Source organism: Dermochelys coriacea, chromosome 10 (assembly GCF_009764565.3).
Source record: "Dermochelys coriacea isolate rDerCor1 chromosome 10, rDerCor1.pri.v4, whole genome shotgun sequence".
NCBI lineage: Eukaryota > Metazoa > Chordata > Testudines > Dermochelyidae > Dermochelys > Dermochelys coriacea.
The window spans coordinates 319,678-342,497 of record NC_050077.1 but is presented as its reverse complement, the minus strand read 5'-3'; the positions used below and the strand labels follow the sequence as shown (position 1 = coordinate 342,497).

The window sequence follows — 22,820 nt, the reverse complement described above, 5'->3', positions numbered from 1 at the left end:
TGAATGAAGCAGTTGTTCTGTCATCATCTGCTACAATAGATTTCAGTGCTTTTCAAGACTTGCTTAAGAGGAAGGCCAAGGCTTTTTAGAAATTGAACCATCTCAAGAGGATTCTCAATCTCAGGGCCATTTGGCCATGCCATTCAATAAGGTAATACTCACTGCAGCTAAAGAACTGTGGCAAACCCCTGCCTCACTTGTGGCAACATCTAAGAAAGCAGATCATAAATGTCAAATACTTCCAAAAAGGTTTGAATATTTCTTTGCACATCTAATCCCACGGTCTCTTATGGTTACAAGTACCCACAAATGTCCAAGCAGTGTAGCCCACCCCCCCCAAGTTGACTCCCAGGAAGAAAGAACCCAAGAAAATGGACCTGTTAGGAAAGTATATTCTTCAGCTAGTCCTCGGATGCAGATAAGCAGTTATCAAGCTCTGTTGGCCAAGTACAATTTTCTCCAGAAGAACAGGGTTATGCAGCTGAACAAAAAACTCCTACATGATATTAAGAAAGAGCTAAGTAATGTGGCCGTAGGAAGGTGCACTTCATGGCAAAGACAGCTCTTCAAGCATCATTAGATTATTCTGATCCTGCAGCTAGGGCTATAGCTTCAGCGGTATTAACTATCCACAGATCACTGTTACAATTGTCTGGATTCCCAAAAGATGTCCAAACTATGATCAGGGACTTACCTTTCAGTTTAAGGACAGATGAGGCACTTCATACTTGAAGGACTCAAGAGGCCCTCCATTCTTTAGAGCTCTGTGCACTTACCAGAAGAGGAAGCAGAGTCTGAGCCACTATATTTTTCTAGACAAAGGCCTGAGATGCCCTCACTGTTATCGGAGACCTTTTGGATGCTTGTAAGAGCCCTTTTATCTGAAAAAGAGAGGCCCTACCCTAAGTTCCCTCTAAGCTGCATGGCCAGGTGGCCACCCAGCAAGCTATCAAGTGCTGTGCACTTCAGGTGTGCCTCTGCCCACCGTCACACTGCTCCTGCCCTCTGCCTTGGAGCTGCTCCCGGGAGCCTCCCATTTGTTATGCAGCACAGTGGGGAAGGAGGGTGCTGACATCAGGGTGTCCCGCTCCTCCCGCCCCATACCCCATCTCTGCTGAGCCAGGGAGGGAGGAGTGACAGGGCTCAGGAGTGGGACTGAGGGAGCCTGCTGGTGGCTGCTGCTCTGTGTCCGCTTTGAGTGCCTATCTACTTAAAAGAGCAACATACAGCAGCAAATCATAGGGCTGAAAAGAAACAGTAGCGTTTCCTCAGAAAGAAAGAAACCTCAGGATTTTAGTGAGGCTCCACCATTTGGGCTGCATTTTGCCATCATCTGAAATTCTGCGCTTTAATTAAAACAATCCCTGAGTTTCTATCTTTTTCCATTGTGAATATAGTCATAACACTGTAAATTGATGTGTAAACACTAAAGTGACAGTAACTTCCTCAGAGGCGCTGCCTCTGGTGAAGAGAGATGGCTGGGTCCTCTGTAGAAAAAAATGGGAGGGGCCTTTCAGTGAGGAATGTGGTCTGGGAGATGTGTTCTCCCATCCTGGATCCATGTTGCCCAGGACTGGGGCAGTGGCCTGACTATCGGTGCACAGCTGCATGTCAGAGCTGTCAGCACAGGACACACAGGACTCCACGCTTCGGGCATACAGATACTTTAAGTTTTAGTCCTCTGACTATATAACTCAGCATGAGAGGAAGCTGCTCCACTTCTCCCAGAACTCAAGGGCATGCTGTTACGCATACTTGTGTGCCAGTGTATACACACTGGGGCTTTAAGGAAAAGCACTATATAGCATGAGAGTAAGCAATATTGATTACCTGAAGGATTCCCCAAAGCAGTTGCTGTCTTCTTGGAGTCTTGCCAGGCTGTGAACGTGCACATATTCTCTGTAATTTTATTCTTTCAACGTGCTGTTTGAGTTTTTTGAATGGTCTATACATTTCATAATTTTTATTTCTCTTATGCTTAAATTTAATTCTTTGAGTAGTGAGTTCTAAAATGCCTAACCTGTCCTGGCTGAAGTAATTATCCCTATGGTAACTTTAAAAATATATTGTATCCTAGGTTTTTTGTTTCTACTAGTGGTGCACATCTGCACCTTACCTCAATAATTTGTGCACATAACAAAATTCATTCCACTCATGGATGGAAATAATTAGAGGGAACATTGCAATTGACTAGACAGTTTTAGAAATGATTCAACATGAGTACTTTGTTTAATTTTTGTCTATGCCAATTCCCTTTTCAGGGACCCCTGTCACAACAAACTACTGCTGGTTGAAATAGGTAGTCATCTTCACTGATGTGTGATTGTGTGTGTGTGCGCGCCAAGGGGTTCTACTTCCATTTTTCTTAGAGAAAAAGAGGGGGAAAAAAGGTTAGCATCCCTTTTTAGATCTGATGTCTCTACAGGTTCATCCGTTTATTGGTCAGACACACACTGGAACTGCCAATGCATGTGACCCTGAAAATTCTGGAATCTCTGAATTGGTAGATAAAGACCCCCTTCAGGTCTGTCAGAGTTCCCATTCTACCAATCCTTCCCACAAGACTATTGTAAGAGATGCATCTAAGCAGGGTTTGGTGGTCCCAAGCAGAGTGGCGGTTACGTATAAATGCATTAGAGTAGACGGCCCATTCATCTAGTTTGCAAAATATTCCTGCTCATGCTTCAGAACTCCACCATCCAAATCGTGATGGACAATATGATGGTGTTGTACTATATAAACAGGCCCGTGGGGTGCAAGATCATTCTGTCTATCAAGAAATAATCCTCTTATGGGAATGATGCATTTGTCATCACATCCAGCTCTTCGTCTTTCAGGCATTCAAAATGCTGATTTCTTCATCTGGAAAGGCTCCATCTCCAACAAATGGGAGGTAAAAGTCTCAGTCCTGAGTCTATTTCAGGACTGCAGGAGTGGGGGATCTGTTGATATTTATAGCCAATAGGTTCACCAAGAAATTACCTATATTTTGCTCCTGGAGAGGAATGAGTCCAGGATCTCTAGCAGTGGGATCAATAACTGCTGCACACTTTTCCACCTGTCCCATTAATCCCCATACTGCTCAGGAAAATATGTCTGGATAAAGCTCAAAAATGCTAATAGCGCCTACTTGGGCTTGTCAGTTTTGGTTTCAGATGTTCATCTTTCACTCCAGCTGACTCCTGATAATTCCTGACATCAGTTCTTAGACTGCAGTCCAGTCTTCCACCCAAACCCAGAGACTTTACACTTGCCAGCATAGACACTCGCTGGTTAACCTTGCTTGAGAAGAATTGTTCATCAGCTGTTCAAGAGGTCTTGTCATAGTAGAAGAGCCTCTACTAGGCTCGGATGTTTAACTAAATGGAGACGTTTTCACTATGTTCTGACCAGAGACTTATCCAACCATGGGACTCTTCTGTCCCATTTATTCTGAGCTATCAGTTTTTTTTGAAGCACTCTGGACTGTCAGTCAATTCTGTCAAAGTACATTTACAACTATATCTGCATTTCACCCTCAGATAAAGGGTTATATAAGCTTTTTTTGTCACCCGTTTCCAGATTTTTAAAGGGTGTGACTGTTTCCACCAGTTAGCGATCCCTTTCTGGTTTGGGATTTGTATGTAGTTTTGAGGTCATCAATGGATCTTCCTTTTGAGCCTTCATTTTTTGTATCCTATTCCCATAAAAACTTCATTTTTAGTGAAGTGTCGCTTCAGTTTATAGTGAGTGTGTTGCGGACTTCAATGGCTGGACCCCCTTACACAATATTCCATAAGCAGAAAGCTACACTCGGGACAGGTCACACAGTTCTGCTGAAAGTGGTTTCGGACTATCATTTTAACTGTTTTATACATTTACCTGTACTTTTTATTTTCCCCTAAGCACCCCAGCTGAAATTAAGCTCTATATTCTAGATTAATTTAGAGCCATATCTTTTTATCTCTCTAAAATGAAGGTCTTTAGGATGTGTCTCAGACTTTTCATAGCTTTTGGCAGTAAATCTAAAGGACAGGCAGTGTCTTTAGAGACTAGCAAAATTTGATTCTTGATTGTGTTAAGATTTCTTATACTATAAGTTTCCCCTTCTGCATTCAGTTAGGGCGCTTTCTACCAGGGCTCAGGCTCCTCAGTAGCATGTCTTAGGAGAGTTCATATCGGAAATTTATAGGGCAGCTACATGGTGTTCAGCTCATACATTTATTAAACACTTTTTTCTATTGTGGCAGCTTTTAAGTCAAATACTCAGTTTTACAGAGCTGTCTTGGACGTTATTTAGGTAGGACTCATATTACCTACATCCTTGAAAGGTAACAGCTAGTTAGTCACCTACAACGGGATCCATGTGGACAAATGCTGAAAAAAGAGAGGTTACTTACAGTAACTGGAGTTCTTCGAGTAGTGGCCCTATGGGTGCTCCACTGTAGGGGTGCTTGCGTCCCTGCACTGCTAATTGGAGAACTTGGGTATCAGTGTCCGTTAGGCCTTCACATGCACTCTCTCTCCTCGTGCTGTGCTACGAGGCTAGTCGGCGCAAGCGGGCTAACCCCCCTCAGTTCCTTCTCCTCTGCCCCTGGCTACAGACCGAGCTGTTTGCAGTCTATTAGGACCATCATTTTAAGCTTCATTTCTATAGTTAATTAGCCTCATAGTTGTAATTCTAGCTGGTTCTCCTTCTTTTCTTATATGTTTTTAAAAAAGACTACTTCAATTTCTTTCCTGCCTTTTCCCTCTTTGGGGACTCCTTCCCCAGCAGGGTATGCCAGGCTCAGCGGGCTTCAAGAAATGCCTCCCTTGCAAAGAGGCAATCCCCGTCACAGATAAGCACTTCAAATGCCTTTAGACCACACTCTCCCCCCAATTGACACAGCTGACCATCATTCCACGACCATTTGGCCACTGATTTGGCAACATTCCAAAGTGTCTGGGAATGCATAACAGATCAATGGGTCCTACAGATCCTTCAAAATGGGTACTTCCATCCATTTTACCTCCCTACACCATCCACAACACCTTCCACATCCCTCTTCAGGGACCCTTCTCATGAGAGTTTACTACGACTAAACATAGATTGCCTTCTCCAGTTAGGAGCCATAGAATCAGTACCTTGACATCTACGAGGCAAAGGGTTCTACTCTCATTATTTCCTAATACCCAAAAGGAAGGGAGGTTGGAAACCTGTATTAATCCTCTGGGCTCTCAAAATTTTTTCAAGGCTCAAAAATTCAAGATGGTCACTTTATCAACAATCATTCCAAGGTTGGAACAGGGAGACTGTTTGTTTGGCACTCGATCGCCAGGACACCTATTTTAATATCTCAATCCTACTGGCTCACAGATGTTTTCTCAGATTGACTTTGGGACATGACCATTACCAATATAGAGTGCTAATCTTTGGGCTATAATCGGCCCCAAAAGTATTTTAAATGTTCTCTCGGTGGTTGCTTGCTTACATTCTCAAGGGATAATGATCTACCCTTAACTGGACAATTGTCTCCTCAGAGCCTGATCTCTCCAAGAGGCTCACCAAGTCACTGAAGTTACAATACACTTGTTTACAGAAGTGGGTCTACAGATCAACACCTAAAAGTCAACAGTCACTCCACTGCAACACCTGAAATTCATAGAGGCTGACAGTAATTCATTACAGGCCAAAGCCCTCTTACCTCAACACAGGTTCCTATCCTTAGTAACTCTCATAGACGCTGTTCAGAACAGCCCACAAATACCAGCCAGACTCTGCCCCCAACTCTTGGGGCATATGGCAGCGTGCATGGCAGTAATACAACATGCCATGCTTCACGTGTGATGCCTCCAAATGTGATTCAGCTTGGTTTACAGATCAAAAAAGGACAGGCTGGACAAATCCCTGTCACCACCCACCAGGATCAAAAACTGCTTAGACAGGTGGAAGGACCCAGCCAACATTTGCAAAGGGGTTTCCTTCTAGCGGACAGCACCATCATTGCTCCTCACCACTGAAGCATCATTCATAGGGTGGGGTGCACATCTAAAGAGCCTCACAACACAAGGCAAATGGTTGCTGGCGGAGATATCCCTTCATGTCAATCTCCTCGAGCTAAGAGCAGTCAGGAATGCCTGCTCCCATTTCCTCCTGCTGATCACAGGATCTCAGACAAAGATTCTAACAGGCAACATAACCTATATGTACTACATCAATTGGCAAGGGAAACCAGTCACCTCTCTATGCGCAGAAGCAATGGTGCATCTCCCACAATGTTACACTGTCTGTGGCTTACCTCCCAGGTGCACAAAACTCAATAGCGAACAATCTCAGTTGCAAATTCCCACATGACCCATGAGGGGGAGATACATCTGACAATGCTTCAAAGCCTATTCAGACGATGGGGGATGCCATCCACAGACCTTCTCGCCTGAACAAGAAATGTCCACACTGTTGCTCCAGAACGGGGATGGGACAGCACTCCCTGGGTGATGCTGCTCTCCTCCCCTGGAACAAGGACCTTCTCTCTGCCTTTACTCTATTTCCCCTACCTTTGAAGTCCTGCTGAAAATAAAAAGGGATGGTGCTCATGTCATTTTGATTACTCCTACTTGGCAGAGACAGACCTGGTACAGCTTGTGGTGTTCCTGCTGATTCCTCTTATGGCCATCTCGCACCTTCTCTCGCAGAATGGAGGATGTACCAAACATCCAAACTTGGGGGATTTTCTGCATCAAGGCATGGCTTCTGCTTGGTTCCAACACCGAGAAAGGTTCTGTTCAAGGGAGGTACAAGAGGTACTATTACACAATAGGAATGACATGACATACTTACCTGCAGAAATGGTCCAGGTTTCAGACTTGGTGCATGTACTAAAAAATCTCCCCAACATTCACAACTCTTCCACATATCCTAGACTATGCTTTGACCCTAAAATGGTCAGGACTATCTCTAAGCCCTCTTAGGGGTCACTTAGTGGCTATAACAACTTTCCACCAACCTGTAGAAGGCTACTCAGTGCTGCCAGACCTAAGTACTAAAAGGTTCCTTAGAGGTATAGTAAACCTTTTCCCACAGCCTCCGCTTCCTATCCCTACCTGGGACCTAAACCTGGTGCTGAAAGAACTGACTAGGCCTCCTTTTGAACCCATAGCCATCTGTTTGTTGATGTACTTGTCAATGAAAATGGCCTTCCTGGTAGCAATTATCTCAGTCGAGAACAGGAGAGAGAGAGCAGCTCTGATAGCTCAACTCCCCCCTCACTGTGATGTTTTTTCTTTTCTGAACAAGGTTACACTCAGGCCACGTCCAAAATTCATCCCAAAGGTAATCTCTCTGTTTCACATGAGTCAATTGATTCACCTTCCAGTCTTCTACCTCAAGGCTTACCAGGACAAGAGGGAGGCTATACTACATGCTCCAGATGTCAGGAGAACCCTGGCCTTCTACCTGCATAGGACGAAGGCCTTCAAGAAGTCCCCTAGGCTTTTCCTCTCCATTGCAAAAAGATCCACGGTCTCCGCAATATTAGCCCTATGGTGCTCCAAGTGAGTCTTGAATTGCATCAGACAGTTTTACCAAGTTCGCAGCATGACCCCTCCAGACTATTCATGCACACTCCACCAAGTCTATCTCTTCTTCCGTCACCTTCAAGAACATCTCCATCTCCGAGATATGTAGCGTTGCAACATGGGCGACAATCGAAACTTTCGCAGAACACTATGCAATTACTGGGGACTCCACCTTCAGTGCCATCTTCAGCTCCACGGCGCTGTCACTGACAGTAGAACACCCAGAGGGACACTACTTGAAGCAGAGGAGGAAGTTACTCACCTTGTGCAGTGTGACAGGGAGCTAGCAGGAACACGTGAGGCAGCCCTATGTCACGCCAGCTTCAGTTAAGGAAATTGGAGCTGACTAGAGAAACCTGAACCTGATTGACAAAAGGGAAATAGCTGCCAGCCTAATTAGCCCAGAGCTCCATAAAAGTCTCAGAGGAAGGAAGCCGGGGAGCAGACAAAGGGGGAAGGCAGAGAGTGGAAGGAGAGTGGTAGCTCTTCTCTCCTGGCTGCAGAGGTTGGAAAGTCCTTCAGACTGAAACCCCCAAGCTGTACGTGTTGAGAAGGTGGTGGGAATTGCACCCTGTAAATAAACTGCACTGGTGATTGCTGAGCCAGAAGGTCTCTGAGTGAGTGGTTTTTGGAACAGAGCAGAGGCAAGAGCAAAGGGGGCCCTATTACATGCAGTAACAGTGGTTCTTTGAGATGCATGCCCCTATAGGTGCTCCACAACTCGAACTCCTACCCTCTACTTTAGAGTTCTTGTCTATAACTCTGCGGTGGAGAAGGAACAGACGGGGGTTAGCCCATGCATGCTGACAAGACTCGTGGCACAGCACAAGGAGAGAGAGTGCATATTCAGGTACATATGCTGGAGGGTAGGGATAGGATACAGAGGGACCTAGACAAATTAGAGGATTGGGCCAAAAGAAATCTGATGAGGTTCAACAAGGACAAGTGCAGAGTCCTGCACTTAGGACGGAAGAATCCCATGCACCGCTACAGACAAGGGACCAAATGGCTAGGCAGCAGTTCTGCAGAAAAGGACCTAGGGGTTACAGTGGACGAGAAGCTGGATATGAGTCAACAGTGTGCCCTTGTTGCCAAGAAAGCCAATGGCATTTTGGGATGTATAAGTAGGGGCATTGCCAGCAGATGAAGGGATGTGATCGTTCCCCTCTATTCGACATTGGTGAGGCCTCATCTGGAGTAGTGTCCAGTTTTGGGCCCCACACTACAAGAAGGATGTGGTAAAATTGGAAAACTTCCAACGGAGGGCAACAAAAATGAGTAGGGGACTGGAACACATGACTTATGAGGAGAGGCTGAGGGAACTGGGATTGTTTAGTCTGCGGAAGAGAAGAATGAGGGGGGGATTTGATAGCTGCTTTCAACTACCTGAAAGGGGGTTCCAAAGAGGATGGATCTAGACTGTTCTCAGTGGTAGCAGATGACAGAACGAGGAATAATGGTCTCAAGTTGCAGCGTGGGAGGTTTAGGTTGGATATTAGGAAAACCTTTTTGACTAGGAGGGTGGTGAAACACTGGAATGGGTTACCTAGGGAGGTGGAGAATCTCCTTCCTTAGAAGTTTTTAAGGTCAGGCTTGACAAAGCCCTGGCTGGGATGATTTAGTTGGGGATTGGTTTGAGGCTTTGAGCAGGGGGTTGGACTAGATGACCTCCTGAGGTCCCTTCCAACCCTGATATTCTAATGGACACTGTTCCTGAAGTTCTCAGATCAGCAGTGCAGGGATGCACACACACCTACGGTGGTGCACCCATAGGGGGACACATCTTGAAGACCCATCGTTATTGCACAAGGTGAGAAATTTCTTCAAGATGCTTTCGTTCATATGGATCCTATGACCTGCCATCCTTCCCTACTAACAGTCGTCATCCTAGATATCAATATTACTGAAGGAACTGTGCGGTAGTTGGGACTGCTCCGGCCTTTATGCACTTGTAAGTGGGGGAAAAGACATGCATGTGCCCTGCACACCCTAATGCCAATCTTCCAGTGGCCACTGCTGGCTAAAAGATTGTGGACTTGCATGCATGGAGAGGCACACACAAACAGTGGGATCTGTATGGACAAAGACATCTTGAATAACTTGAGTTACTGTAACATAAGTAACCTTACTTTTTCAGAAGATCTGTTTCCTGTGTGTATTCAATCAGTTTTCACTTCTGTCAGCTCTGCAGAGTTGAAATGGCTGTGGGAGAATGAACTGGACTACCTTCTGGTTGTTTTATCATTAACAGAATTATTCAGGTGCATTGCCACCAAATTCTGCTCTTGGTTGAAATCTGCCATTAAAAATAATTTTGTTGCACAGATGTAACTGGCATGATCTGAAGAAAATCATATTGCACAAGGATTACTGAAAGCAGCATTGGTCTTGCAAAGTTTTTACTGATGAAGCACGAGCCAGAAAGACCCCAGCTTGACTTTTGGATCTCAGTCTGAGTTTTAAGGGCTAGCACTTGGAAGAAAGCTTGCTTTTTTTAAAAAAAAAAAAAAAAATCTTGTAAACTGGGGAAATTTTGATACAACAATGACACAATAAATGTGAAACCCTACAATGCTGTTTTTCATGTTTACTGTTAAGTAGAAAGAAAAGGAGTACTTGTGGCACCTTAGAGACTAACACATTTATTAGAGCATAAGCTTTCGTGAGCTACAGCTCACTTCGTCGGATGAAGTGAGCTGTAGCTCACGAAAGCTTATGCTCTAATAAATTTGTTAGTAGTGAGCTGTAGCTCACGAAAGCTTATGCTCTAATAAATTTGTTAGTCTCTAAGGTGCCACAAGTACTCCTTTTCTTTTTGCGAATACAGACTAACACGGCTGCTACTCTGAAAACTGTTAAGTAGAGCCACTTCGTAAGTTTTAACTACAGAATCCTGCTGCAGCTAGATGTTGGTTGGTTGACATGGTCTTGTTTTTTATCGCAACTGGAGGCCTGCAGAAGTCCATGTGTGAAGTTAAGCATGTGCATAAGTCTTTGCACAATTATGGCCTTAGTATAGTTTTCATTTGTCCCATTCATTTAGTTTTGTGGGATGATCATTTTTGGGCCAATGATATTTCATACTTAGTGATGTTTTGTGTTATAGTCAAGTAGTGTAAATTTCACATCCGTATTACCATATCAGTCTGTCATATGTTCTTTAAATGTAAGGTTTACAGTTGTCCTACTCTTTTTGGTGGATTTTTTTGAACAAGTGAGATGCCTGTTGACTTCCATTTTGTGATTAACTCCTTTTAACTTATAGAAAAATTAGTGGGTTTTATGAAATCTGCTATCCCCGCTATGAATGTTGATTTCTCCAGGTCAAATAAAAATTGCCACAGTAATATTTACACAGTTCCTGTGGTTTCTTGATGGATTAATTATATGTACAAAGGTTTGTATATACAGTGTTATGACCTGCAGAATTCATTTTAAGGATATTGTTAACTTCAGAATTGAAATGTAATATCTGGTTTTCACATGTTTAATTTTAAATTTGAGACTCCCTTTTTCAGGGACCTTAAGCCAGAGAACATTTTGTTAAATGAAGAGATGCACATTCAAATAACAGACTTTGGAACAGCAAAAGTATTATCTGCAGATAGTAGACAAGGTATGCAATTGTTCATATCTCTGATCCTGTATCCCAGTGAACAACTCAAGAAAAAGTAGTTCCCTGAAATGTAAATCTCTTGAATTTAAGTTAAACTGTCCTCGACTTTGAACACTGCATGTGATTATACCATAGTCTAGATATAGTTTTGTTGTCCTAAAACAATTCTGACTCTAAACTTCTGCTTAGGTGGATCGGCTCATAAAGTGTGAATTTAGAACTAGTAGAGTTTGTTTTGAATAAAGCCAATTTTCTCTCCAGTTTAAAATATAGGAAAGGGAGCTTAATTATTTCTTCTGTGTTTCTGAAGAAAAGAAACAAAACAGTATATCCTTCTGGCTGTCCAGAAAAACCTCTTGTCTTTTCTGATTATATGTGCTAGGATGTCTCCCATGGCAGTGATTTAAATTAAAATGTGAGAGAGGCAGATATTTTGTGCAATTAATGATGGTAGATTATTACTGAAAACACAAGGTATTAAACTCACTGAGGTCTTGTTTTGGTATCTTTTAAAACAATATAACTAGCATTAAGCTGGCTTTTGCTGATGACTACTATGTTACTGAGATAACATACTGGGAAATGTCCACCATTTGGGGATTTAATTTGTAATAGTTTTTTTTTAAAAACAATCTTCTGTATAATGGCAGGGTCTGTGAGATTGTACTGTAGTGTGTTTTTAAACATTTCAGACAAAGAAATGATCAATATATGATGGCTGGCGTGCACACATATATATGTGTGTGTGTAGTGTGTGTATATATAGCACATAAGTATATGTAGTTACCTATATAAATATACTTTTTATACCCTATCTGTTACAAGTACAAGGTACTTGTGAACATCGTCACAAACTACATTTAACCAATCAGCTTTCTGCTTTGTTTTTTTGGTAGTATGGTGTACCTCCTGTCTTGTTTGTCCTGATCCTGGCAACTTTCCTATGATTTTTTTTTTTTTTTTTTAACCAGGGCAGGTAGAGAGTTACTCTCACAAGCCAGTATTGGAATGTCCCAAAGAAAGAGGATAAGATAGAGGATTGTTGTATCCTAGTACAAACCTATGAGATGCTGTTACACTCTTGGTATTTCAAATGCCTGTGTTTAGAACCCAAAGATAAGTACACCATACTACCAGAAAAATCAGGTAGAAAGCTGATTGGTTAAATTTAGTTTGTGATGTACATAGTACCTTGTATTTGTAAATAAGTAGGGTAGAAAAAAATGGCTTTGGGGCGTAACTTCGGGAGCACACCTTCTGTTTAAGGTGAATGTAACAACACTGGATGGGACTGCTTCCTGGAGACTGGTATCATATAAAACTTTTTACTGTACTATATTTTGTGTCACAGCAAAAAACCTGATTGACATTAGTTATTTGATCTCAAATATATTTCATAATAAACTAAAATGTGGTCAAACGACTATACAATTTATCAACAAAAAGTCTTGGATAAGAGTTATTAATAAATGACCATCTTAAAGGTTGCCTTGAAACTGCTGCGCACTGTAACAACTTGCAGATTTGCCTTGCTCTTCAATAGACTGAAAAGTAAGAATAGCATGAGGTGAACACAAAGCCATCGTGTTGTTTTATGCAATATACATCCTTCATTTAGGTAAAGGAGCATAGAATATAGTACTGATTATAACAAGGCACTGTCCTGAGGAAGAATTTTGAGTAACTATTTGAACTTAAGCTCATGGCTTTTTCAGTACTTCTCGGAGAGGAGGGGGCAGAAAGGAGTAATTCCCAAGTCTTGTGTGTTCAGGGCCAAGATTCTCCAAATTACTGCCAAGAGTTGCTAAATGTAAATGGAAATGGGGGTTCCTTGCTTCCAGTAGCACTTTCTCTTCCTCCCTCAATACAAATCTTGGTAGCCTGATGCCACCACAATATATGCCCTCCAGTGACACCAGACAGTCTTGCCGTTCATCCAACAGGTTTGTTTTCTGGTGAGTGATGCATGTGCTACGAGTGAAGCAATGGATTAGTTGCAGCACAAGCTAGCAACATCAGAGGAGCCCAGCAGGTGTGGTTTATACTATGCTGGGCGCCAGGAGTGTGGCTTATAAAGTGCTAGGCACTGGGAAGAGGCAGGAAACACAAAGTAACAGAACACAAGCTGAATGAGCTCCTTTTTAAGAGATGTGATAACTCCAACATATTTGAACTGTAATATCCTGTAGCACAGTCTGGCAAAACTGTTAAAATCTACTAGCCCAGTCAAAATGCCTATTTGCCTATCCTTTACCAAGAATAAAAGTGGAGGGAAAAATTTTTGTAATTGCCTATCCAAACACTTACTGTAGACACAGAATTTGGGTAGGTTCTGTAGCCTTACATACTATTCAATAGATTAAAATTTTGGTTTATCTAATTAAGGGTTTACTTATCTCTTTTTCCCTTTTCTCCCAGCACGGGCAAACTCATTTGTAGGGACAGCGCAATACGTTTCTCCGGAATTATTGACAGAAAAATCTGCCTGCAAAAGGTAAGTAGTCTTTGTGTTTGTAGAGAATTTTATGGACTTAGCTTACAAATTTTTCCTCTTTTAAAATATTTATTTAAAATATCTTCTACTTTTAAAAAATGTTGCTTTAGCATCTCTTGGTTATTTTAAATCAAGATACATTTCCTTCTTGGCAAATGTTGCTCCATGTGTAGCACTGGCTTACTGGATTGTTCATGAGTTCTGGGTTCTACAGACTTAGTGACTTACTACAGTACTGAGATTGTGTCATGAGAAGGAAGTTGATGGTGAAAAGGATATATGTCATGAAAATATAGTAATAAACCAAAAAGTTTTAGACATGGTATTGCATCCAAATAGCCACCATCCTTTCTCAGTCCATTTTGAACATAAGTCAGCTCCAACGTGAGCAACTTCTGTTGTAAATTCAACGAAATGTGTTGCCTTTCCTATAGGTAGGAGAGTCATGACTCCCCCCTCCCCCCCTTGCAATTAAGTTTAGTCCACTGGTCTGGCCCTTCAGTCCACTTGTTTTCACTGAGCTCCACATGAGCTCTTGTATAGTTCAGGAGTTAGCTTTGTGTCCTTCACAATTTCACCCTTAAGATCTTTTTCACATAGGAATCCCATGTAGCTTGGTCTCTGTCCACCCTGCATAGTCAGTTTTAGGCTGTGGTATGTGGCTATTCCTTCACCACAACAGAAAATTAGTGATTAGAAATAGGTATATATTACAGCTTTTAAAATTAATGCAGCTAATACCGTCTGTATTCACTGCTTTAGAGAGTTTGGCTAGTGAAGGACTTTTTAGCAGGTTAGCCATCTCCTTTTAGAAGTGACCTTATCCACTCTGTCTTTATAAGGAGCTTGTACTTTCTGAGTTGGGGTAGGCTCTTTAGATAGCCTTATCCTGAAAAAGAAAAGTTAATGTTAAGTCTTTCACCAAAGTAGGTGCAATGTATGTTGCGTTAAAGTGATTAATCATCTTTTCAAGCCAGCATATCAAAAAGATCTTGCTACAGAGTGATTCTCCTAAAAAATGCCTCAAATGCTGTTTAGTCTCATTAACCTTTTGGAGATAAATGAAAGTCTTCAATGAAAGATTTGTTTTGTGATGGTAGGAGTTTTGTATAAAGACATGGGGAAGTGGGAAGTAGTTCTTGAGGAGCACACACAGCTGTATCCAAGTCAGTGCCTTAGATTGCAACAGTAGTTGCTTTCCTGTTCCTTTGGTTGATCTGTCAGGTATGCTGGCTGGCAGTGTTTTAGGAACAAGCAAGCTCAGATGTATACTTGGGTTATGTATTATGAAGTGGTTACTGTTTTCCTTTGTCATATCTATATTTCTTTATAGCCAGTTTTGCTAGCTGCTTTTCTTGCCAAATAGTGTAGTAAGAAGAATGTGTGGATCGTGCTGAATTCAAGTCTCTTCCATTGGCTGTATGTGTTACTGGTGTCCTGACTGACAGAAGTTGAGAATAAGAAATGCCGTCTAACTTAAATTATAAAGGCTTATTGTAGGAGGACAGTAACTAGTATGTGGTTTTTTTTGTTTTTTTTCCTCTTTTTCCCCCTTTAAAGTTCTGACCTCTGGGCTCTTGGATGTATAATTTACCAGCTTGTAGCCGGATTGCCACCATTTAGAGCTGGGTAAGAGACTTCAGATCATATCTTGTATGTAAACTACAGTTTTGTTTTTTGTTTCAGTTTTCACTAAATTGCAATTTTCAAGGGAAATTAACTACAGTATTTCCTGAATGTTTTCATTAATGATTTTAACCATTGTTCAATATATCTACTACTTTAATAATTTTGGGCTAGATTGTGCTCTTGCTGCAACCAGGAGTCCCCAGGGGCTAGTCAAAATACTCTAGGGGCTTCCATGCAGTTCGCATCACCATGGTGGCTATCAAATCCATGAAAGGTTATAGCACACTCCCATCTCTCTACTGAGTCAGTTGTGCTCACTTCAGAATTCCTGCCCCCATTCAGGCATCTAGTACCCAAATGGGTACAAAAAGTAGGGAATTATTCTCCCTTTATGAATTTTGTCTATCCCTTGCTCAGGGCTGTTAAGGTGAGAGAAAGCTTCTTGGGGTCTCCCTCTGATAGTCTTTGAGCATCCTCACAGGGGCAGGCTGGAATCTGGCCCTTAACATTTAAAGAACAATGGATTTAAAAAAAAAAAAAAATTCTATATACTATTTGGCTTGTGTAATGCCAGGATAAAAGTATCCTAGGTAACATCTGATGACTAAATATTATACTTGTTTTCTTGCAGCAATGAATATCTTATATTTCAGAAGATAATTAAGTTGGAATATGACTTCCCAGAGAAATTCTTCCCCAAAGCAAAAGACCTAGTGGAAAAGCTTTTGGTAAATATTCGTTATATTATTGTCAGACGAATAAATTACATAGGAACTGCATAATGTCCTGAATGTATGAAGTTTTCTTACATTTGTATCCAAACTACTATAAACACTCAAACCCCCTTTAAACTAACAAGAAACCTAAAGTTCTTGGCCATATAGGGAGAAAACTTGTCATATTGAAAGTAAGCATCAGTTATTAAACGGCATTTTAAATTTACTTTCTTCTGAATTGTGAAGAAAGTGTGTGTACTGGGAACACATCTATTAGTCAAGTTGAAACAAATTATTCTAGATAATCACACAAAACAACACATCAGACTTGTAGCACAAATTTACAGACTTTTTATACTCTTAATGCATCATACAATTTGCCAAGAGATAAACTATTTGTCTGAAAAATCTCTTTAGCTATTAGACAGAACTAGCTTTATTATTGGTAAAATTAGAGTTAATTTGCATTGCATTTCAGAGTACTTAGCCCATATCGCACACCATTGTAAGTATACCTTCTATAGAATTATGGTAGGATGTTTATAGTGTGAGGATTAAAAAAATGCAGTCTTATCAATGAGGATTAGAAGCAAAAGTGAAATGAACCTGCAGAAAATATTTACCTTTTTAGTCAGTGCATATTTGTTAAAGCTGGCCAGACTAATAGTCACAGGGTTCAGCATGTTAATGTGCCGGTTAAAACGCAGAAGGGATTGCCATTGTGCTGTTATAAAGTTAAAATTTGTTTTGAAACTACTTTCTATTATTTTAAAGAAGTACTAACTTCATTTTAACTTGTCCAGGTTCTGGATGCTACAAAGAGATTAGGCTGTGAAGAAATGGGAGGGTATGGACCTCTTAAGGCTCATCCATTCTTTGAATCCATTACATGGGAGAATCTGCATCATCAGATACCCCCAAAGCTCACAGCGTATTTACCCGCTATGTCCGAAGATGATGAGGATTGCTATGGAAATGTAAGTGTCAATTTTGCTACATTGCAACTTGAGACCTTTACATACAGCAGATTAATTCTTGCCAAGATAATATTTTTATTAAAACTATTCCGTCATGAGGCCATCCCCATGAGCGACGGTCACTCACGGTACATATGCTGTCTCGTGAGGGACACGTCTCACAAAAGTGTACCCAGTGCTTCAAATTGAAGGCTCAGTCCAGAAGCTAAAACTTTTTTACTAATGGAGAGCTCTCTGGCCAACCTCAGACCCTGGCCCCAATGCCTCTCACGTGACGATCGCTATCAGCATGATCATCAGCCAACCCTCATTCGCCACATACCACCAAGAGAAAGTCTACTCTTTTTCACCCAGATGAAAAGAAATGGGCCACTAGTTCACCCTCTAAGGAACTGCCTCAGAGAAAGGCATTCCCTGCAAGGTCAGTAGCCTCAACATCTTCAGGGGTGAGACTTTGCTCCCACATCCATCTGCGCACCTCCAGTATCGGTGCTAAGGAGAGGTCCAAGGACCACAGACGGAAACACTGTCACTTGGAACCAAGAAAGACAGTGCAAGAATTTTGACCAAGCCCCCAGTACTGATCAAGTCCTCTGCACCAACATGACCTTAGGCACCATCTACTGGCCACTTGGCAACGACAATGCCCCCAGTTTCTACACAGCCACTGGTGCTGAGGATGCTCCTGCAGCTACCACAGGAGTTTTGATACCCACGGGACCTGTTCATCTCGCACCCAAGTTGCCTCTTCTCCATAACAAGCTTCCTGCAGCTCATGCCTCTTCCCTGGAGACACAACCCTACTCCCCTTCACCACTGAGGACAGCACCACTCTTCTCTAGGAGGAAGAGGAGGAGTACTCCATTGCATTGCACACTCCACCATCATATCAAGGGCATCCACACAGAGAATCATCTTCTCATCCTCAATACCTGGAGACTAGCAGCGAACCAGGTCTCTGGTATGATCCACCATGGATGAAACCCCATATGCCAGTTCCCTCACATTGGCCCTATGGGCTGCATGTATGGCGCACTTTCCCAAACTGTCAACAGACCAGAGACTAATACGTTCTCCATCTTCATCAGTCTCTAGACTGCCTGACTCTGAACCAGAAGCACTAGAGGTGCAGAAGGAAGAAACTGAGGAAGAGGTTACACCACCAATCCACTTCTCATTGTCCCCCAATGAGGGCATCATGCCACCACCTCCAGCATCGGCGGATGATTTTAAACTGTTCCAAGAACTGTTCCACAGGATTGTGGATTTTTCTTCCGATCTCTCTGAAGAAGTTGTTGAGCAACTTGTGCTGTTGCTCTCAAAGATAGCACTCCCGATCAATGAGTACCCATTGGACCCCGCCAAAGTGATCTGGCAGACCCCAGTGTCAATATCCACTTACAAACAAGTGGACAAGAAATAGTGTGTCCCCACTAAGGACATGGAATATTTTTCCCCACCCTACTCCAAACTCCCTTGTTGTCAATTCGGTACGAAAGAAGGGGTGACAACACCACTCTAGAACAACCCCCTGTAACGGGCTGAAAGAGGTTAGACCTCTTTTTGGTTGTAAAGCATATTCTTCAGCTATACTCTAGTTCAGTATCACTAACGGTGAGGCACTTCTAGCCAAATATAATCACAAACTATTCCAAATTCCAGAAATTCTTTCCACACCTCCAAGACGAGAAAAAGGAGCAGTTCCAGGCAGTGATGATAGAAGGACAACTTCTGGCTTGTACACACTGCAAAACTCTCTGGACTCAGCAGAAACAGCTGCTCACACTATTGCAACATCGGTTGTGATGAGATGAGCATCATGGCTTCATCTCTCCGGGCTCTCCAGAGAAGTGCAGACCACTGTCAAGGATCTACCCTTTGAAGGATATAAACTCTTCGCTGAGCTCACGGACAAGTCCTTATGTTTTGTAAAGGACTCCAGAGCTACACTCCATTCACTCCGCATATATAAGCCAGCGCCAAAGAGAAGACTGGGTAGATACCAGCCTACCCCAAGGTCTTGCACTCCACACATTTCACCCCTCAGTGGCAGTTGTGACACACAATGCAGGTGACAGAGGCATCCTCCGAAGTGCAGGCAGATGCCAGCACAAGGGGCTATGCCTCACTCATCCACCTCAAAACAATAATTTTGAAGCTTTGGTTGAAGTCCCGAGGTGCCTCCCTTTGGTCCAGTTTCTGCAACCATCTTTAATAGCCCATCAGTTTGGCAACTGCTTGGCCCCTTTCTACCCATCATGGCAACAAATCACCTCAGAAAAGTGGGTCTTAATCTTCAACAAAAAGTACTCTATTCCATTCCCCCTCTCTCCCATTCACCTAGCCCCCACCCCATCCCTCTTCTTACGAACACTTCTTACAAGAAGAAACAAACCACCTTTTGTGACTGGGATCTGTAGAACTGGTCCCTTTCCAATATAGAGAGAGGTTTTTATTCCCACTATTTTCTGATCCAAAAGAAATCCGGCAAGTGGAGATATATCCTAGACTTGAGGAACCTCAACAAGTTTGTCAAACTACAACACTTCAGGATGGTCACACTATGAACAATTATCCCAACACTGGAACAGGATGGTTTCTTGGCCCTCGACCTCCAAGATGTGTGCTTCCATATCACCATAAACGCTTCCCCCAGGTGATTCGTCAGATTCGTCCTGTGGTCCTACCATTGCCAATGCAAGGTACTACCCTTTGGCCTTTCTGCAGTGCCCAAACTATTTTCCAAAGTCCTTGAGGTGGTGGCAGCACTTGAGGGCAAACAAGGAATTGTAATATTCCCATACATGGATGACTGCCTCCTCAAAGCTCTGACCAGAATTGACACTGTTGAAGCCATAAGAAAAATTATGAACCTGTTCTCGAACCTCGACCACCAGATAAACATACAAAAATCAGTATTGACGCTAGTACAGCATCTGGAATTTATTGGGGCCCAGCTGGTTGCTAAACGAACCCGAGCCTTCCTCCCAGCTCACAGATTTTCAGCCATAGTCTCATCTCCACCGTGAAAACCAGCCTACAGATCTTTGCCAGAATGTGCTTACAACTGCTTGGCCATATGGCAGCAGCCATGTTTGTGGTAAAACACACCAGATTACACATGCACTGTCTCCAGGCATGCTATGGACAGCGTACATACCCCACAGACACAGCCTAAACTCCTATCTATACCAGTCAAGATCAAGTCTTCATTAGACTGGTGTACACAACCCCAAAATGTCTGGATGCGGGGGGTACCCTTTCTCCAACCCACACAGTTCTTGATATTGCCAACTGATGCTTCCCTAATTGGTTGGGGAGCACATCTGCAGACGGTCCCCATCAGAATCCACATTGCACATCAACCTCTTAGAACTACGGGCAGTCTGCAACGTATGCCAACTCTTTCTACTATTGATCAGATGAAAGACCATGAGAGTAATGACGGACAACATTGCCTGCATGTTTCCCATCAATAGACACGGGGAAGTGAGGTCACAATGCCTATGCTCAAAAGCACTAAAATTGTAGAATTAGTGTATCCAACACAACGATGACATCTCAACCACATACCTACCTGGACACCAGAACGTCACTGCAGACTCATTGCACAGGAGATTCTCAGAAGACCACAGTGCTAGTTAGACAAGAGTCCTACAGCACATATTCAACCACTGGGGATTCCCAAACATAGATCACAAGAATAGTCATAGTGGGTCAGACCAAAGGTCTGTCTAGCCCAGTATCTTGTCTTCCAACAGTGGCCAATGCCGAGTGCCCCAGAAGGAATGAACAGAACAGGTAATCACCAAGTGATCCATCCCCTGTTGCCCCTTCCCACCTTCTGGCAAATAGTCTAGGAACACCATCCCTGCACATCCTGGCTAATAGCCATTGATGGACCTATCCTCCATGAATTTATCTAGCTCTTTTTTGAACCCTGTTATAGTCTTGGCCTTCACAACATCCTCTGGCAAAGAGTTCCACAGGTTGCCTGTGCGTTGTGTGAAGAAATGCTATTCGGGGTAAAAAACTCAGCTACCCGTGTAGCTTCAGAGGAGTGAGTAGAACTTTTCCAAAAAGGGCCAGGAGTTTGAGGAAAAAGTTAGAATGGAGTCAGCCTTATGCACAGGGGGCAGGCGAGAAAACTTGCTGTTGACAGAGTGTGACTGGCTGCCAGCCTAAGATCGCTGGACAGCTATAAATCGAACCATGGTGAGTTGTTGGATCGAACCAGGGAGTTGGATTTGCAATGTGTTAGAGATAAGGCAAATTGGCACACAGCATTTTCCATTCCATGCATCTGATGAAGAAGTGGGTTCTAGCCCATGAAAGCTTATGCCCAAATAAATGTGTTAGTCTCTAAGGTGCCACAAGGACTCCTCGTTGTTTTTGCTGATATAGACTAACACGGCTACCACTCTGAAACCTGTGATTGTACAGGGATAGAAGATGCTGTGTCACAAATGATGTAGGTAATCTCCAGACACAGAGAGAGAGACGACAGCCCAGAGATGCCAGAAATACTCTAGTACAAATCTATATATCTTACAATAAAACAAACAGACCCATAAGAAAAGATATATAAGCAAGCTAGCCCTATGGGCTACAGTACTCTTCATCTCCCCATTGGTACCTAAAAATGACCAAGATCAATGTAAAAACAAGGACTTTGTAATACATTACTTTGGGATTGTAATTAATTATGTTGTGTAACTGTGCATACTGTTTGTGCATGGATTCCAGTAATTTCTGACTAGATGCTGATGTCTTAACCGGTGCCTCATTATAACCCTTTTGTTATAATAAACAAAGCTAATGATCAACACCACTGAACTGCTTTTTTGACAATGATAGCAAATCGACTGAAAGCACTCCTTCCATTTATAGTAATCTGTAACATTAAACAAATTACTCAGGTATCCTGTTCCGAGTTTAACCTGATATCACATTAGTCAGTTGAGGGTTAGAATTTAACTTGGTGAGGGCTGCATGTTTGTCATACTGGTGTTTAAAGTATAGTTGGAAAAAATGTTGATATTTAAGTGTTCTCTTAAATATCTATCTACATGATTCTTCTAGGTTTGTCATGTTTGGTACTGTAGTGCTTGTGGGAGGAAAGGGCTTTTGAATTATACCCAACTCGACCCATTTCCAATGACGTATTATCAGCATTTCCACCAGATAGAGCAGAGGCGTGCGCAAGAGATGGGGGCAAGCAAGGCAGGGCCCCCCCAATCAGTGGGGGCACAGAGCTCCTCTGGAGGTGGGGAGAGCGAGCTCCTCCAGCCATTGAGGGCACAGAAAGTGCCTCTCTAAAGCAGCCAAATCTTTATTCTATGCCCCTGAGCCAGAAGACCTGGAGCTGAGAACTTGGGGGGCAGTGAGTCCCCCCCGGCACGCTGCAGAGGGTGACATAATTGAAATCATGATTTTGTAGATATTTTACAAATCAGATGACACCTGTGTCCCCTCTCAGCTGCGCGGTCAGGCGGACTCCCAAGAGTGATCAAGTGCTGTGCACTTGATTAGCAGAGCCAGGCAGCACACACAGCATGTGTTCAGGTGCCCCTCCCTCCTGCAGCTGCTCCCAGGACCCTCCTGCAAGCTGTGCAGAGTGGGGCAGGGAGAGGGGGTGCTGATGTCAGGGTGTCTCCCAGCCCCTGTACCCGATCTCCACAGAGCAGGTGAGAGAGGACAGGGCTCGGGACTCGAAGCAGCTCTGAGGTCTGAACCAGCCTTCCGGTGAGTGAGAGCCTTAAAGAGACAGCGCATGGCGACTCTCTCAAACTTCACACACACACAGACATGCTTGTGATGGTGTTACTTCTTGGTATTTCCTGCAATGCACA

At 42.9% G+C, this 22,820-nt stretch overlaps 1 protein-coding gene across 9 annotated transcripts in view; it reads left to right on the top strand.

Moving 5' to 3' along the window:
• The window catches only part of PDPK1 (3-phosphoinositide dependent protein kinase 1), an 88,520-nt gene that overhangs the window by 51,075 nt on the left and 14,625 nt on the right, over positions 1-22,820 (top strand). For 7 of the 9 annotated variants that reach the window (XM_038420677.2, XM_038420678.2, XM_038420676.2 and 4 more), the window contains 5 exons: positions 11,055-11,152; positions 13,571-13,646; positions 15,207-15,275; positions 15,907-16,003; positions 16,795-16,968. In XM_038420677.2, coding sequence (XP_038276605.1) covers positions 11,055-11,152; positions 13,571-13,646; positions 15,207-15,275; positions 15,907-16,003; positions 16,795-16,968 — 514 coding nt within the window. The remainder of the gene's footprint in view (positions 1-11,054; positions 11,153-13,570; positions 13,647-15,206; positions 15,276-15,906; positions 16,004-16,794; positions 16,969-22,820) is intronic. The other 2 variants (XM_043494180.1, XM_043494179.1) reach the window with 1 other exon arrangement.